Source organism: Oncorhynchus gorbuscha, linkage group LG12 (assembly GCF_021184085.1).
Source record: "Oncorhynchus gorbuscha isolate QuinsamMale2020 ecotype Even-year linkage group LG12, OgorEven_v1.0, whole genome shotgun sequence".
Taxonomy (NCBI): domain Eukaryota; kingdom Metazoa; phylum Chordata; class Actinopteri; order Salmoniformes; family Salmonidae; genus Oncorhynchus; species Oncorhynchus gorbuscha.
The window spans coordinates 28,368,783-28,386,852 of record NC_060184.1 but is presented as its reverse complement, the minus strand read 5'-3'; the positions used below and the strand labels follow the sequence as shown (position 1 = coordinate 28,386,852).

Sequence of the window (18,070 nt, the reverse complement as noted above, 5' to 3'; positions counted from 1 at the left end):
GTATGAAAGGGTGAAAACAAAACGGATAAAAAACATGGCCCAGCTTGCCTGGCGAGGATTCAGTCTCCTAGCTGCCCGGATGTACTTCAAATTGCGGTTGTCAGTCCAGATGAGAAAAGGATGTTTAGCCCCCTCAAGCCAATGTCTCCACGCCTTCAAAGCCTTGACGACAGCCAACAGCTCCTAGTCCCCCACATCATAGTTTTGCTCCGCCGGGCTGAGCTTCCTCGAGAAGAAGGCACAGGGGCGGAGCTTCGGTGGCGTATCCGAGCGCTGAGAGTGCACGGCTCCTATCCCAGCCTCGGACATGTCCACCTCCACTGTGAACGCCAAAGAGGGATCCGGATGGGCCAGCACAGGAGCTGAGGTAAACAGGGCCTTAAGGTGAACAATAGCCCTGTCCGCCTCAGCCAACCACTGCAACTGAACCTGACCCCCCTTCAGCAGTGAGGTAATGGGAGCCGCTACCTCACCAAAACCCCCGGATAAACCTTTGGTAGTAATTGGAAAACCCTAGAAAACGCTCGGCCAAATATGCACGGCTGAAATGTGGTCACTCTCCATCTCCACCCCTGAGGTGGAAATGCGGTATCCTAGGAAGGAGACGGACTGCTGGAAGAACAGGCATTTCTCAGCCTTGACATACAGGTCATGCTCCAACAGTCAACCAAGCACCCTGCGCACCAAGGACACATGCTCGGCGCATGCAGGGGAGTATATCAGAATGGCATCGATATACACCCTTTACACCCTGCCCGTGCAGGTCCCTGAAAATCTTGTCCACAAAGACTTGGAAGACTTTAGGAGCATTCATCGACCCGTATGGCATGATAAGGTACTCATAATGCCCTGAGGTGGTGCTGAACGCTGTCTTCCACTCGTCTCCCTCCTGGATACACACCAGGTTGTAAGTGCTCCTGAGATCTAGTTTCATGAAGAAGCTGTGGCTATGAGAGGTAGCAGGTAACTGTACTTCACAGTGATCTGGTTAAGAGCTCGATAGTCAATACATGGGCGCAGACCCCCCTCCTTCTTCTTCACAAAAAATAAACTCGAGGAGGCGTGTGAAGTAGAGGACCAAATGTACCCCTGACGCAGGGATTCGGAGACATAGGTTTCCATAGCCGCCGTCTCCGCCTGTGACATTGGATACACGTGACTCCTGGGAAGTGCGGCGTCTACCAGGAGATTTATCGCACAATCCCCCCGACGATGGGGTGGTAATTGAGTGGCCTTCTTTTTGGAGAAGGCGAGAGCCAAATCGGAATACTCGGGGGGGAATGCGCACGGTGAAGACCTGGTCTTGACTTTCCACCATAGTAGCACCAACGGAAACCCCTAAACACCTCCCCGAGCACTCTCGCGACCACCCCATTGCGATGAAACAGTGGGGTCATGACAGGCTAACCAGGCTAGGCCTAGCACCACGGGAAACGCAGGAAAGTCAATGAGGAAGAGACTGATTCTCTCCTTGTAACCCACCTGCGTCACCTTGCCTAAGGGAGCGGTGGCCTCCCTAATCAACCCTGACCCTAATGGTCAACTGTCTAAGGCATGAACTGGGAAGGGCATAGCCACTGGACAATGGGGATCCCTAAACTAAGGGCGAATGATCGGTCTATGGAATTCCCAGCCGTGCCTGAATCGACGAGCGCCTTATGCTGGGAATGCGGGGAAAACTCAGGAAAAGTAACATACAAAACAGGTGTGCAACAGAGGGCTCTGGGTGAGAATGGTGCCGGCCCACCTGGGGTGACGCCAGAGTGCCCTGCCTGCTGCCTCGAACCCCAGAGGAACCAACCCGGCACCGACCGGCAGTGTGACCTCTGTGGCCACAGATGGTGCACGTGAAGGTTTCTCCTCCGGTCTCCCTGAGAGCAGCACCTCCCAGCTCCATGGGCATCGGAGTGGTGGTGCTGGGGGATGGAACCAACAGATTCCGCTCTGGACTACCACGGGTAGCCAGCAGGTTATCCAGCCGAATGGACAGGTCCACCAGCTGGTCAGAGGTGAGTGTGGTGTCCCTGCAGGCCAACTCCCGACGGATGTCTTCGCGCATACTGCAGCGATAGTGGTTGATCAGGGCCCTGTTGTTCCATCTCGTGGCCAGGGTCCGAAAGTCCATTGCGAACTGTTGGGCGCTCCTCGTCCCCTGCCTCAGATGGAATTGAAATCCTCGAAGTGGTCCAGCGCCGCGTCCCCTTCTCCCCACACAGCGTTGGCCCACTCCAGGGCTATCCCCAAGAGGCACGAGACGAGGGCCGACACCCTCTCACGGCCCGAAGGAGCCGGGTGGACAGTTGCCAGGTATAGATCCAGCTGCAGCAGGAAACCCTGGCAGCGTGCAGCCATCCCATCGTACTCCCGGGGAAGGGCGAGACAAATCCCACTGGGACCAGGTGCAGGGGGGTTGAGTAGTGGAGATCCATGTTGTGCTGTTCGAGGCACTGGAGGAACTCCCTGTCTCTCCCAGCGGTCCATGGTTTGGACGACACTGTCCATGGTGGCGCTGAGATGGTGGAGCATCGCCACGTGCTCCCAGACGCGCTCCTCGACCCCTATACCAGGGGCAGCTGCTCCTGCTGACTCCATATTCAGATGTGGAATTCTGTAAGAGGCGCGTAACTGGATGCAGGGAAGTCAGGCGCAGGAGAGCAGAAATGCGTAACAAACGGAGAAGTTTAATGAAGCAAAACAAACTGCACCCAGAACAACAAAATACGGGTTGAACTAACCCATCGCAAACCAATCTGAAGTGTACATACACTTTACAACAAACAATTCCTCACACAGACATGGGGGGAACAGAGGGTTATATGCACGTCAAGTAATGAGGGAATGTAAACCAGGTGTGCGGGAAAACAAGACAAAACAAATGGAAAATGAAAGGTGGATCGGCGATGGCTAGAAGACCGGTGATGTCGACTGCCGAACGCCGCCCGAACAAGGAGAGGTACCGACTTCGGCGGAAGTCGTGACAGTGGCAAAAGCATGGATACAGTTTTCTGCATCATTTTTGGACAGAAAGTTTCTGATTACTGCATAGTTACAAAGACACGGTTGGATCCAAAAATCTCGAATTTGGACTCAATACCAATTTTCCACCAGTCTAATGCCCATTGCTCATGTTTCTTGGCCCAAGCAAGTCGCTTCTTATTATTGGGAAAGGATAGTCAGTTGTACAACTGATATGTGTCTTCCGCATTTAACATAACCCCTCTGAATCAGAGAGGTGCAGGAGCCTGCCTTAATTGACATCCACATCTTCAGAGCCCAGGAAACAGTGGGTTAACTGCCTTGCTCAGTGGCAGAACGACAGATGACCTGTCAGCTCAGGAATTCGATCCAGCAACCTTTCGGTTACTGGCCCAACGCTCTAACCACGAGGCTACCTGCCGCCCCTGCTGTCCTTTAGTAGTGGTTTCTTTGCAGCAATTTGACCATGAAGGCCTGAATCACAGTCTCCTCTGAACAGTTGATGTTGAGATGTGTCTGTTACTTGAACTCTGTGAAGCATTTATTTGGGCTGCAATTTCTGAAGCTGGTAACCCTAATGAATTTATCCTCTGCAGCAGAGATAACTCTGGGTCTTCCATTCCTGTGGCGGTCCTCATGAGAGCCAGTTTCATCATAGCGCTTGAACTTTCAAAGTTCTTAACATTTTCTTTATTGACTGATGTTGATGTCTTAAAGTAATGATGGACTGCTGTTTCTCTTTGCTTATTTGAGCTGTTCTTGCCATAATATGGACTTGGACTTGGTCCTATTTTACCAAGTAGGGCTATCTTCTGTATACCATCCCTACCTTGTCACAACACAAGTGATTGGCTCAAACACATTAAGAAGGAAAGAAATTCCACAAATTTACTTTTTAACATGCCCTCTCTTTTTAAGAAGGCACACTTGTAATTGAAATGCATTCCATGTGACTACCTCATGAAGCTGGTTGAGAGAATGCCAAGAGTGTGCAAAGCTGTCATCAAGGTAAAGGGTGGCTATTTGAAGAATCTCAAATATAATTCCAATTTGTAAGTCGCTCTGGATAAGAGCGTCTGCTAAATGACTTAAATGTAAATATAAATGTAAATATAAAATATATCTTGATTTGTTTAACACTCGTTTTGGTTACTACATGATTCCATATGTGTTATTTCATAGTTTTGTTGTCTTCACTATTATTCTACAATGTAGAAAACAGTAAAACATAAAGAAAACCCCTTGAATGAGTAGGTGTTCTAAAACATTTGACCGGTACTGTATATGAATATCAACAACAAAATAAAGCAGTGGATTTTTCTCCGTCCTCCCCTGATTCAGAACATATAATTTTCATAGTCATGGCACGATTTGTGTAAGAGCTATTCAAGATTGAAAACCAAAGTGATAAAAATAGAATAAAATTCCAACAACCAAAAAAGCAGTGGATTTTTCTCTGTCCTCCCGATTCAGAATATATCATTTTCATAGTGATGCCATGCTTTGTGTAAGAGCTATTGAAATTTGAAAGCCAAACCAATAACACAATGACATTTTAACATCAACAACAAAAAAGCTGGGAATTTTTCCTCTGTCCTCCCCTATCATTCTCATATTCATGCCACCATTTTCTGTAAGAGCTATTGAAGATTAAAATCCAAAAATCGTATTTAATTTATTTTCACACAAAAAAAGGTATATTGTTTTCCATCAACTCCTGATTCAGAATATACCATCTTCATAGTCATGGCATGCTTGGTTCAATAACTATTGACAAGAGAAAATCGAATATCCAAGATAAAAATGATTTTACCCCTGGTGCTTGACCTCACTATTCACACAGTTACACGTTAAGTGTAGGAGTACACTTGAAAAGTTTTAAATGTCTATAAGGAAGTCTTCAACATTATTCTAGCTGGAGAAGTATGGGTTGTATAGGTTAAGATAAAGGGTGAAGGGTCTAGGTCTACATGAAATGTAAAGCAGTCTGATAGTCAAATCCACCCAGGCTAGGTCACAGGAGGGTAAAGTGAGAACAGACATTTCAAAACAAGTCTATACATGCTCATGCAGGCGATGTGCTCTACTTACCTGACATGCCTTGTACGCAGGGCTATAACTACATATGAGGACATTGAGGTCCGGAGCGTTGTAATTCATTTTAATTGTCAGCAGTTTTCCTCATGTTTAACCTGTATGTCACTCACTGACTGTCACTTAATTAGCCCATGTCAGTAAACAATTTTTAGATGAGTAAATTAGTCTAGCCAGCAATCTAAACTAGTAGTAATCATGGCCCAATTACCGATCGGGCACACAGGGCATGTGCCCATGGGCCCTGAACTCCAGGGGGCCCCAATTTATTTTGTTAGTTACTCTCACTTAGATATCATATTAACATTGCATAAGTCATGGCAAAATGTGTAGAATTGCAAGGAAATTAGCTGTAAAACTGCAACAAAAAGTTATGTAGAGCTAACGCATTTATTAACTTTTTGTTAATTAAATCTGGGGGTTTTTCTAACAGATGAGTTAATGTGAGTTAATATGTAGTGGCTAATTGTATAGCTAATTGACTATGTGTTTGTAGATCGATTGAGGTGAATGAAGTTCCAGCAACCAATGAGTGTCACGGATAGCTATGAGTTGTGGGTGTGGAGTCAGGCGCAGACAGCAATGCTTCCAATGCATACGTTTATTAAGCTTGGTCTAGCCAACAAACAGGCAAAATGACCAATAATCAGGTATGTCCCCAAAGCCAGGGAAAATAACAGACAGCAAAATACTTATAAGCAAAACAATTTCACCACTGACAGTGAGAAAAAGCAGGCGGGCCCTGGAAGTTTAGATAGGCCATAATTAACAACAAATAAGTAACAGGTGAAAACAATCAAGACAAAACTAACAGAAGAGAAAAGGGAATCGGTGGCAGCTAGTACACCGGTGACGACGACCGCCGAGCGCCGCCCGAACAGGGAGAGGAGCCACCTTCGGTTGAAGTCGTGACAATGTGATAATTGCAGGGGTTATTTTTCCTAGTTTTTGCTGTTCTCCAAATAGCATTTTAGAGTTTTTAAATGATATAGAAATGCAGTAAATGCGCTTTAATGAGCCACCTGTCTGGACCTCACTAAAACTCAGACCCTGGTTACGGCTATGCTTCTATGTTCCATGCCCAATGCATTTCCGGTATTACCACCTGTCATTGGAATGCCAACCATGCATAGATAGATACCCACCTTTAATGATAGATAGTCATAAAGAAGCAATCATCATTCATCTCAACACTCCGTAAGATACACTCTATCCTGTTGCTACAGGCTACCTGCCAGTGTCAACCTAGCTCATATACGAACATGACCATGCCAGTTTGGATAATGGATAATCATGTTGTTGTGACTGGGTCAGTCAATGCACATTACAGGAAGATGTCCCTCAAAGCATAGGCCTACTTAGGCACCTTGCCGTTCTCCTTAAAACAGTAAACTGATCGATGATAAGGAGTGGGCCACTATGCTTTAGCTCAGCGGGTTAACACATTCTAGGGGCACACAGACGATTCAAGTTCAAAGTCAGTCAATCACACAGGCAGACTGGGTAACAAGAGAAAACATGACTCTCCAAATATAACCTTTTTATGTGTTTGTCCTAACCCATGATATATTGAAGAATGCTGCTCTTATTCAGCCTGTGATGGGATCTGTATTTGGAACTTTTCTTTCAATGCTCCTCCAAAAGGTACGGTAGTTTAGCTTCCAAATTTGATTAAAGCTGAATAGATTTTTCAGCACTGGGTGTGTGAACATTGAGTCATGCTGACCGCAATCGTTATCTCTCACACATCCGGCATTTAACTAAGTCGATAAAAACAGACTATAACCCTTAATCAGTTGCCTTTATTTCGATTTTTAAAGAACGGAAAATGAAGCAAACCCAGATGATGATAAGACTGTAGCGTGGATGAATTATTACAATACAATGACCATGTCAACAAACACAGCAAATGTCTTTGGAACAGTGGCAGTTTGCTAAAGGATAACCTATGCCATGCCCAGGCTTCTACCACACCTGTGAAAGAGACTGCTAAAAGGGAGACCTGTCAAGAACAGCTGTGTGTTTGAATGAGTCAGCAGTAGTGGCTTCAGCCCCGGATGTTTTCGGTCCAGCCCTGAACCTTTTGATGGTCAAAAATATCTAGATTTTATATATTTTTTTCAGTCTGATAAGAGTTTCCATAAACACAGATCACTTGCACTATTCAGTATATAAGAAAAAAAATGTTTACTGACAACCTTATTACAAAAATAAAGATAACAGAATACTGTGTTAGGCAGGTAGCCTAGCAGTTAAGAGTGTTGGGCCAGTAACCTGAAGGTTGCTGGTTCAAATCTCTGTGCTGATTAAGTGAAAAAGCTGTCAATGTGCCCTTGAGCAAGGAATTTAATCCTAGTTGCTCTGGATAAATGCATTTGCTTAAATGTAGTAGGGTTGTCACTACTTAGCAAAATCATAAATATGGCTAAACCCCACAATTTATATTTTTTAAATCAGATTTTAAACCTAACCGTAACCACACTGCTAACATTATGCCTAACCCTAACCTTGAATTAAGACCACAAAGCACATTTTTGTAGCCAATTTTAACTTTGTGGCTGTGGATTTCGACTTTGTGGCTGTGTTACCTAATGGAAACCCAGTAGTTTGCACCGCAAGAAGCCTTTGAAGTGACACGGTAGATGCTGTGATACGTCAATGTCATCATTCAACAAAACGCCTGTCTGTAGTATAGCACAGAGCATATGGCTATTCAGAACTTCTTCCGAAAGAGAGGCAAAAAAAGCTAGCAGGTTGAGCACAAGCAGGCAGGGGTGGAGAGGGCAGAACAGCCAGAGAGTCAGCAGTGCAGCAGCAGCAGAGTTATCCACATGTTTGTGTAGGGTTGGTTGTAGCTGACGAGCTAGTTTCCCTCAGCATCAAGGTTGAATAATGCTAATAAACTAGCGTTAGCACTCAGCATCCTTACTATTGGGTGTCAGTCAGAGTTATTTAACAGTATATTTAGTTGATAGGCAAGCTAAGTATGTTTATACACTACCAGTCTAAAGTTGGGACACACGTACTCATTCCAGGGTTTTTCTTTATTTTTTAAAACAATTTTCTACATTGTAGAATAACAGTGAAGACATCAAAACTATGAAATAACATATATGTACTAACCAAGAAAGTGCTAAATAAGTCAAACTATATTTTATATTTGGGATTCTTCAAACTAGCAACCCTTTGCCTTGATTACAGCTTTGCACACTCTTGGCATTCTCTCAACCAGCTTTTCAAACAGTCTTCAAATCTAACTTTATTTGTCACGTGCGCCGAATACAACAGGTGTAGATCTTACAGTGAAATGCTTACATACAGGCTCTAACCAATAGTGAAAAAAAGTTATTCGGTGAACAATAGGTAAGTAAAGTAATAAAAACAACAGTAAAAAGAGTGAAAAATAACAGTAGCGAGGCTATATACAGTAGCGAGGCTACATACAGTAGCGAGGCTACATACAGTAGCGAGGCTATATACAGTAGCGAGGCTACATACAGTAGCGAGGCTACATACAGTAGCTATATACAGTAGCGAGGCTACATACAGTAGCGAGGCTACATACAGTAGCGAGGCTACATACAGACGCCGGTTAGTTGAGCTAATTGAGGTAGTATGTACATGTAGATATGGTTAAAGTGACTATGCATATATGATGAACAGAGAGTAGCAGTAGCGTAAAAGAGGGGCTGGCGGGTGGTGGGTGACGGGACACATTGCAGATAGCCCGGTTAGCCAATGTGCGGGAACACTGGTTGGTCGGGCCAATTGAGGTAGTATGTACATGAATGTATAGTTAAAGTGACTATGCATATATGATAAACAGAGAGTAGCAGCAGTGTAAAAGAGGGGTTGGGGTACACAATGCAAATAGTCCGGACTTCCTGACGGGAAGCGCTTGATGATTTTTGCAACTGCATTTCAAGAACCTTTCAAAGTTCCGGATCGACTAACCTTCGTGTCTTAAAGTAATGATGGACTGTCATTTCTCTTTGCTTATTTGAGCTGTTCTTGCCATAATATGGACTTGGATTTTTACCAAATAGGGCTATCTTCTGTATACCCCCTCCCCCTATTTTGTCACACCACAACTGATTGGCCATTTGATTACCTGTTCAGGGATCTTATGGCTTGGGGGTAAAAACTGTTGAGGAGCCTTTTTTTGTCCTAGACTTGGTACTCCTGTACAGCTTGCCATGTGGTAGTAGAGAGAACAGTCTAAGACTGGAGTAGCTTGGATCTTTGACAATTTTTAGGGCCTTCCTCTGACACCGCCTGGTGTAGAGGTCCTGGATGGCAGGAAGCTTAGCCCCATTGTTGTACTGGGCCGTACGCACAACCCTCTGTAGTGCCTTGCAGTGATGCAACTGGTCAGGATGCTCTCGATGTTGCAGCTATAGAACCTTTTGAGGATCTGAGGACCCATGCCAAATCTTTTTAGTTTCCTGAGGGGGAATAGGCTTTGTCGTGCCCTCTTCATGACTGTCTTGGTGTGTTTGGACCATTCTAGTTTGTTGTTGATGTGGACACCAAGGAATTTGAAGCTCTCAACCTGCTCCACTACAGCCCCGTCAATGAGAATGGGGGCATATTCGGTCCGCCTTTTCCTGTAGTCCACAATCATCTCCTAGTCTTGGTTACATTGAGGGATAGGTTGTTATTCTGTCACCACCCGGCCAGGTGGTGGCCAAATACTGCCATCAGGTGTTGAGGAAAGACAAACTGATGTGATAGTTGTTAGAAGATAGGGCACCAGTAGGTGACAGTGTTGTTAAAGAATACGATTGGCTCAGCGATGCGAACGATAAGAGACATCTTGGCTTTGTGGTTTTTATTTTTTTTACAAATGAAAGCTTACAGATTGTGCACAAATGTGATTTCCTTGTGCCGGGCAGAGTTCATGCTCCACCTTAGCCAAAACAAAATGATATCTAACAGTTTATGATGAGGAACGAGAGGATTGTCGGTGAGCTTTGATTTTCTAAAGACATTTATTATAGACTGATACTGTTCACAGTCGCACCATAAACCCTGTAATAACTTATAATAGACTTATACAGTTTTATATTCCAATAGATTTGAACTTTTCCCTTGGTAAGAAAAACAAGAAATATAAAATAGGCCTATCTGTATACACTCTTGTGAGTCTGCTGGGTCGTTCTAGAAATAAGTCCCTTTTGGGTAGTGCAACTTGGTCCCCCCCAAAATAACATTTTATTTCACCTAATTTTACCATTCTGTAATATAACAGGGTTGACGATTTCATCTTAAATCAGCAATAAATCCCCTTGTGACATGAGGAATGGAAGCTTGTTGTGTGCAACAGGAAGGAGCAATTGAATGCAAGCTATACAAAAATGTGTAATTGTCAATCTATGGGTAACAAGTTTGACGTGTTATGCTTGACCCACTCAGTATTTCAACACAAAAAAACAGAAATGACATTATGATTTGACTATTAGATGTTCAATGTTTTTTTAAAGTAACAGTTTCACCATATTAACACCAGAGTTCAGTTCACTTGACAGGGTTGACCTTAAAATGAAGGACACAGGTTTTTTTTAACCTAAAATGAATCATTAATCACATGAAGAAATTACTTTGTCGAAGCAACCAAACAACTACAGCTTTACAATGATAGTGACAACTTGGAGAAATGTAGGTGTTAAGCGGGTTAAAATCTTCCTAGAAGTCACAGAGGGTGCATAGATTTGGCACTTTAGCAAGTATTGATTCATATAAAAAAAGGCTTTTAAAATGTTAGATTGGTGCACAATTTATACTTAAAATATCAAAGGGACGCAAAAGGGAAGCATTTCGTAGAATGACCCAGCTTCTGTCCTTATTGCTACTGCATATGTCTGACTATGGGAGAGCTAGTGTTCATTGTCCCTGTATAGTAGGCCTAAACATTGAAAAGCAAAATCCACCAGTCTTATTTCAGTGTTTCACAATAGAAGTTGTCAGATAAACATCTGCCTCAGAGCTATGTCTCATAAGTAGTTTACCGTCTGTCTTTCTTACCTTTCACAACATGTCTCCTCTATACACCTGCGTTACAAAAGTCACATGATCCAGGTGGAGTGTCATTGGCTCACAGAGCTTTCACTTGAGAAAGGCAACTGTTGAAAGCATTGACCCAGATATGACACATTGCTCTAGTTAGCCAAACTAACAATAGAGGCTCATATCATCTTGCATCCAAAATAAGAACATATTATACAATCTGTCTTCTATGAAGACAGTAATTAAAAATAAATGTGCCATCCTGGCAATTGAAAATAGTCCAGCTCATTTTTACATCCATGACATCCCTTTCTCCCCTATATATGTTGTGTTGCTTGAAAGGCCCTTAGAATAAAATATATTACAAGAGGGCCACACTTCTTAAAGTCTCACTGGTGAAGCTGGTTCATCACTTGCAGCACGTCTTCTAGTATGGACGGCCCCAAGTCAAGATTCAGGACAAAAGACGAGTCTTCATCGACCCCTGGAGGGGCCTCCACTGGGGGACAAGGAGCCTGTTGGGGGGCCGTGTTCAATTCGGATCCATCCGGCCCCATCGTTAACCCTCCCTCCTCCTTATTTTCCTGCTCCTGCTTTACCTCCTCTTCGTGGTGCAACCTGTCATGTGCCACCACCTCCACAACATCCAGTAAAGGCAGAAAGAGGCACCTCTGGTGCCTGGAAGCCTGGGGATGGGTTCTGGCTTTGGAGGCCTGTGCATCCATCTCTTCTGGGCTGAGGAGGCGTGGGGGCTTGGGTGGGGGTGGGGGGGTCTCATTGGGGCTGATGTTTGAGTAGAGGTCCTGGTGGCTTTGAGAGCTGTGGAGGATGAGACTTCCGGTCCGCTGGAAGGTTGCGAGGTCGCCGAAGACATCCCCGTGGGCATCCAATCCAATGTGGGAGAGGTGGCGGAAGTCACCCAAGGGTAGGCTGATCATGTTGACTGATAGGAGCTCACGGCGCTTCTGCTTGCGGGGCCAGCGCATGCTGGCTGATTTGAGGTACAAGGTCGTCTTCAGAGGCATCTTGGACTTAATGGCGTGTACTGTCAGTGAGTTCAACACTTTTAGGCTGAAGTGGAGGTCACTCAGTTGAAGGGTCCAGTTGACCTTTAGGCAGCTCTGAAAATGTGAGGACAAACAAACTAGGTTAAGAAAACTCACTTCAAATGATTTGATACTCCTTCTTTTGTTTATTTTTTATTTTGGCATTTCATAGCTACACAGCCTAAAAATGCCAATGCTAAACAACCTTTGCCACAATTGTTATGATCATCATGATCATTTGCCACGATTGTCATGAAATTGTATTCCAGGTTGAGATCGGTAGCTAGCAATGGCCATATATGGACTGGTAACTGCAGCCATGACTGTATAATAAAATAACCTGTTTTTCTTGTATACATGTGTAACTTCACACACACACAGCTTGCGGCACAAAGGTTTTGTCATGGGTGTGACCTTCATCTAGTAAGAATTGATGCCTAAAGAGTGCTGAATGCAGAATTATTTGTCTCATGGAAGGAAAAGTCTAAACAACCGCTTGTACTGGAAAGTGAACACTGAGGCACATTAGTCTGTTAATAAGTAACCTTGGAGACTTGTTTTTATTTCAGGGCCATTACTTTTATCTCTGACCTGATAAAAATGTGTTTTTCTTTGACTGTTGGTGTTTCTGTGATTGCTTTAGCTTTGGTTTCACTCGTTGTCATTGTTCACACTATGTTCATGTGTCTAAAGCTACTTGAACGTTTGAGACAGTGTTGCAGTCGTGGCTTGTTGTAACTGGTAGTATCACATTTCTTCTCATTTTAAGAAGGTGAGCGTTTTTTCCCCAGGGCAGTGTTTCATGTTACCTGTAATGGAACAGTGCCTTGAGAATTCTAAGGAAAATGGTTTACTCCTGATTGGAAGACAACCTGGTTAGGGACTTTCCTAATTTGCCTAAAATGTGAAGTTGATGCTGTCTTATTTGTATTTTATAGTCATAGCGAAAAAGCATCTGAGGAAAATGCTGCTATTAAGGAATTTGGCCTATTTTTCAGACAATGTTGAAATCCCCATGATGAGCTGTTTTTCTGTACAGTTAGTACAAGGTTTTACAATCTTCCTGATAGTTCCGATCATGGATCCTTAACAACTTAGTTCCAATGGATCTACAATTATTTCGTTTTTACATCTAATGTTTGGAATGGGGCTTTTAAAGAGACAGCCACGAGGACAATGTGTCAGAGATAGTGCCTCAGGTAAGCTGAGGTAGCTGGCATGATTCAAATGAACAGTAAAACGGCCAACTGTTGTGTCCAGATTGAAATAATCATTTATTTGGTGTCTATCTTTGTGTCTATCTTGTGTCCGGTGTCTATCTTTGTTTCGACACAAGTGAGGTGAACAGGAAGCAGTCTTTCTATGCATTCTCAGTATATTTGCTCTTCTCGTTCTTCTCTACAGTTTTAGAACACACAGCTCTCTAGACGTTCCATGTGCGAAAAGCGCCCCTGACTTTGAAACACTGACAAGGTCTACTACCCTAAAGCACACACAAACTGAGCTAGACTGCCTTATCAGCTCACCTGTGTCTCTGGGTTGTGTTAGTTTAAAGTGATAAACCTTCGGTCCCTCCACCCTGATTCATCAATATCTCTGTCTGTGCGTCTTCTCTCTTGTGACCGTCTTCTCTCAGGTAGTCCTCTAGTCCCAATAATCTCCGGAATAGAGGGCCAGCTCTTATTGTGGAGGTGTGACAAAAGAGGAGGGGTGTATGACGCTCAGGTGAACTCTTCACTGCTAGGGTTTCTTTCAACGAAGGTAGGGAAAGGGGGAAGTGTTCTAGATTATATCACTTGCCCTGTGGGTCTCAACTTCCTGTTGAGAGTTAGAATATTACAATACACAAGGTACAATTTGGTAGTGCTTCAGCAGTTTTTCTCTCTAGAAAGTTTAGCCAGCTACCTACACGTGGTAGTAATTATGGCCGAATAACTGACCAGGCCTGCAGGGCATGTGCCCAGGGGCCCGAACCTCCAGGGGGCGGACATTGATTTTGTTAGTCACTCTCACTCAGATATCATATGAACATGGCATAAGTCATGGAAAAATGTGTAGAATTGCAGGAACATTTTTGCAGTTTTAAAGCTATTTCATATTCACCCCATTGCACAATGAGTAGAATTGCATGAAATTTGTAACATTTTATCTTTAAATGTGTAGAACTGCATAAAATGTGCTTTAAAACCAAAACGTTTCTCTATGCCCCATGGCAAAATGCATAGAATTGCAGAAAATTTGCTTTAACAAAACGATTTTGTTTCTCTCTGCCATCGAGGGGGACCACTAAAATATTATACCCCAAAAAGCTAGGGCCGGCCCTCCCTCCTCTACAAACACACACCACCTCCGTTTCCTCAATCCACTCGGTATTAATGAAAAAGTTATTCTCTGCTCAGACACAATGTGTCAGCTTGCCATAATAGTCCTAAATTATGTAATTCATCTCTCACTACAATGATAATGGAATGCTACAAACACTGACTCAGAGCATCTTATATCATGCATTGATAAATGTCTTTCTCATTTTTTTGCCAATTTGTGGATTTGAGCATTATTATAGACTTTTATGGTCGTTTCTGAATTGTGCCTTTTCAAGGCGCACAACATTTTGTTTTGCGAAGTAAATGATCCGTCTGGTCTTAGGCTTTTACAGATCATGACCAGTGAAAAAATGTACCCCTCCAGTATTAAAAAGGAATCGCATTACAAAAATCACCAGCTGAACACCTTGATTTCTTAGAGGCGGCTGTTAGATACACATGGTCAGGGGACCTGCATTCCAAGCCCTGTTTGCTTCTCACATTCATTAGATAAGGACTGGTTGCATAATCAGCTTGATCTAATATGAAAACAAACTCTCTTTCTCGCACCTTAAGAACATGCTGTCTCTCTGAAGGGTATCAATCAAACATCAACCAAAATGAACATATAACCCACCATTTAAGGACCGTTTAGATTCTGTACACATTTCTCCTTAGCAGCAGAACGAGATGAGCAATGCCAAATGAATCTGAAGCTTGTGAAAAATGCACAGAGCACTATGAGAGGCAGGTTCTCACACATTGCACTCCATAGACCTGCTGTAGCCAATATGGAATGCCAATCACCAGATAAGCTCTTTCGTTCACTTGTGTCAGTTACTGGTATTGTGGGCTGTGAAAAGAGAGCAAGCAAACAACCAAATAATAAAACGTACTTTGCCAGTGACCAGTGTTCCCTCTCATTTTTTTCCGTCACTGAGCAAATTTCAGGTGTGCTGAACGCAAACTGGAATGTTGTGGAAAATTCTGTGCAACTTCCAGCACGCATTTACTGTGAGTACTGAGGCTGTACCCGCTTTAAGTTTCCGTTTTAACAGTGTTCAAGTAGGTTACTGTGGCTAGTTGATCATAATGTAGGCCTACCAGAGTGGCCTACCATCAAAAACAATGGAGATAATGCATCCCATAACATTTGATCATGGAAAAAGCTGTTCTATCAGTCAGCCTACAGTAGCACCCAATGTGTGGTGTTCAATGTAGGCCTACATTCCATGAGAAGTTTGAAAAAAACATGCAGGGCTTGACATTAACCTGTAAATCCACTTGTTCTCCAGATAAGGTGGTGACTGGAAATGCTTTTGCGATGTGTGGTGCAAGAAACCACTTTACAATATAAAATGCATTATTATTCCCATACCATTATCAGAACAAGACAAATTATGCTTCCCTCTGCATATTGGCTACTTAGCTTATTCAAGCCTAAAAACAAAACAGTGCTCCTTTAAGACCAAAAACAGCTCTTTACCTGACTCGCTTTTCAAAGATATGTAGTTGTACACATTTTGTGCTCTTGTAGGAAGCCATCTCTCCCCTATTGCTGACTACAAAGGATCTACAGTGCATTTGGAAAGTATTCAGACCCCTTGACTTTTTCCAAATGTTGTTACATTTCAGCCTTATTCTAAAATGTATTAAATTGTTTTCCCCCTCCAATCTACACACAATAGCCCATAATGACAAAGTGAAAACAGTTTTTTCTAAATGTTTGCAAATTGTGTAGAGGCACAGATCTGGGGAAGGGTACCAAAACATGTCTGCAGTATTGAAGGTCCGCAAGAACACAGTTGCCTCCATTATTCTTAAATGGAAGAAGTTTGGAACCACCAAGACTCTTCCTAGAGCTGTCCGACCAGCCATACTGAGCAATCAGGGGAGAAGGGACTAGGTCAGGGAGGTGACCAAAAACCTGATGATCACTCTGACAGAGCTCTAGAGTTCCTCTGTGGAGAATCTTCTAGAAGGACAACCATCTCTGTAGCACTCCACCAATCAGGCCACACGTTTGCAGGAGGAATACAGTAGATTGGAACATTGCCGTCATAAATCAAATCAAATTTTATTTGTCACATACACATGGTTAGCAGATGTTAATGTGAGTGTAGCAAAATGCTTGTGCTTCTAGTTCCGACAATGTAGTAATAACCAACAAGTAATCTAACTAACAATTCCAAAACTACTGTCTTATACATACAAGTGTAAGGGGATAAAGAATATGTACATAAAGATATATGGATGAGTGATGGTACAGAGCGGCATAGGCAAGATACAGTAGATGGTATCGAGTACAGTATATACATATGAGATGAGTATGTAAACAAAGTGGCATAGTTAGTGTCTAGTGATACATGTATTACATAAGGATGCAGTAGATGATATAGAGTACAGTATATACGTATGCATATGAGATGAATAATGTAGGGTATGTAAACATTGTATTAGGTAGCATTGTTTAAAGTGGCTAGTGATATATTTTACATCATTTCCCATCAATTCCCATTATTAAAGTGGCTGGAGTTGAGTCAGTGTGTTGGCAGCAGCCACTCAATGTTAGTGGTGGCTGTTTAACAGTCTTGAGATAGAAGCTGTTTTTCAGTCTCTCGGTCCCAGCTTTGAAGCACCTGTACTGACCTCGCCTTCTGGATGATAGTGGGGTGAACAGGCAGTGGCTCGGGTGGTTGTTGTCCTTGATGATCTTTATGGCCTTCCTGTAACATCGGGTGGTGTAGGTGTCCTGAAGGGCAGGTAGTTTGCCCCCGGTGATGCGTTGTGCAGACCTCACTACCCTCTGGAGAGCCTTACGGTTGTGGGCGGAACAGTTGCCGTACCAGTCGGTGATACAGCCCGCTAGGATGCTCTCGATTGTGCATCTGTAGAAGTTTGTGAGTGCTTTAGGTGACAAGCCAAATTTCTTCAGCCTCCTGAGGTTGAAGAGGCGCTGCTGCGCCTTCTTCACGATGCTGTCTGTGTGGGTGGACCAATTCAGTTTGTCTGTGATGTGTATGCCGAGGAACTTAAAACTTGCTACCCTCTCCACTACTGTTCCATCGATGTAGATAGGGGGGTGTTCCCTCTGCTGTTTCCTGATGTCCACAATCATCTCCTTAGTTTTGTTGATGTTGAGTGTGAGGTTATTTTCCTGACACCACACTCCGAGGGCTCTCATCTCCTCCCTGTAGGCAGTCTCGCCGTTGTTGGTAATCAAGCCTACCACTGTTGTGTCGTCCGCAAACTTGATGATTGAGTTGGAGGCGTGCGTGGCCACGCAGTCGTGGGTGAACAGGGAGTACAGGAGGGCTCAGAACGCACCCTTGTGGGGCCCCAGTGTTGAGGATCAGCGGGGTGGAGATGTTGTTGCCTACCCTCACCACCTGGGGGCGGCTCGTCAGGAAGTCCAGTACCCAGTTGCAAAGGGCGGGGTCGAGACCCAGGGTCTCGAGCTTGATGACGAGCTTGGAGGGTACTATGGTGTTAAATGCCGAGCTGTAGTCGATGAACAGCATTCTCACATAGGTATTCCTCTTGTCCAGATGGGTTAGGCCAGTGTGCAGTGTGGTTGAGATTGCATTGTCTGTGGACCTATTTGGGCGGTAAGCAAATTGGAGTGGGTCTAGGGTGTCAGGTAGG

At 43.8% G+C, this 18,070-nt stretch overlaps 1 protein-coding gene across 1 annotated transcript; it reads right to left on the bottom strand.

Annotated features, from left to right (window-relative positions):
- Positions 1 to 10,042: 10,042 nt before the first annotated feature.
- LOC123991641 (cdc42 effector protein 3-like) lies at positions 10,043 to 13,844 on the bottom strand. The gene is made up of 2 exons (XM_046293279.1): positions 13,649 to 13,844; positions 10,043 to 12,197 (listed from the first exon to the last, which is right to left on the bottom strand). Exon 2 carries the CDS (start codon positions 12,099 to 12,101, stop codon positions 11,466 to 11,468), a length of 636 nt encoding a protein of 211 aa, XP_046149235.1. The 5' UTR covers positions 12,102 to 12,197; positions 13,649 to 13,844; the 3' UTR covers positions 10,043 to 11,465.
- Positions 13,845 to 18,070: the final 4,226 nt, after the last annotated feature.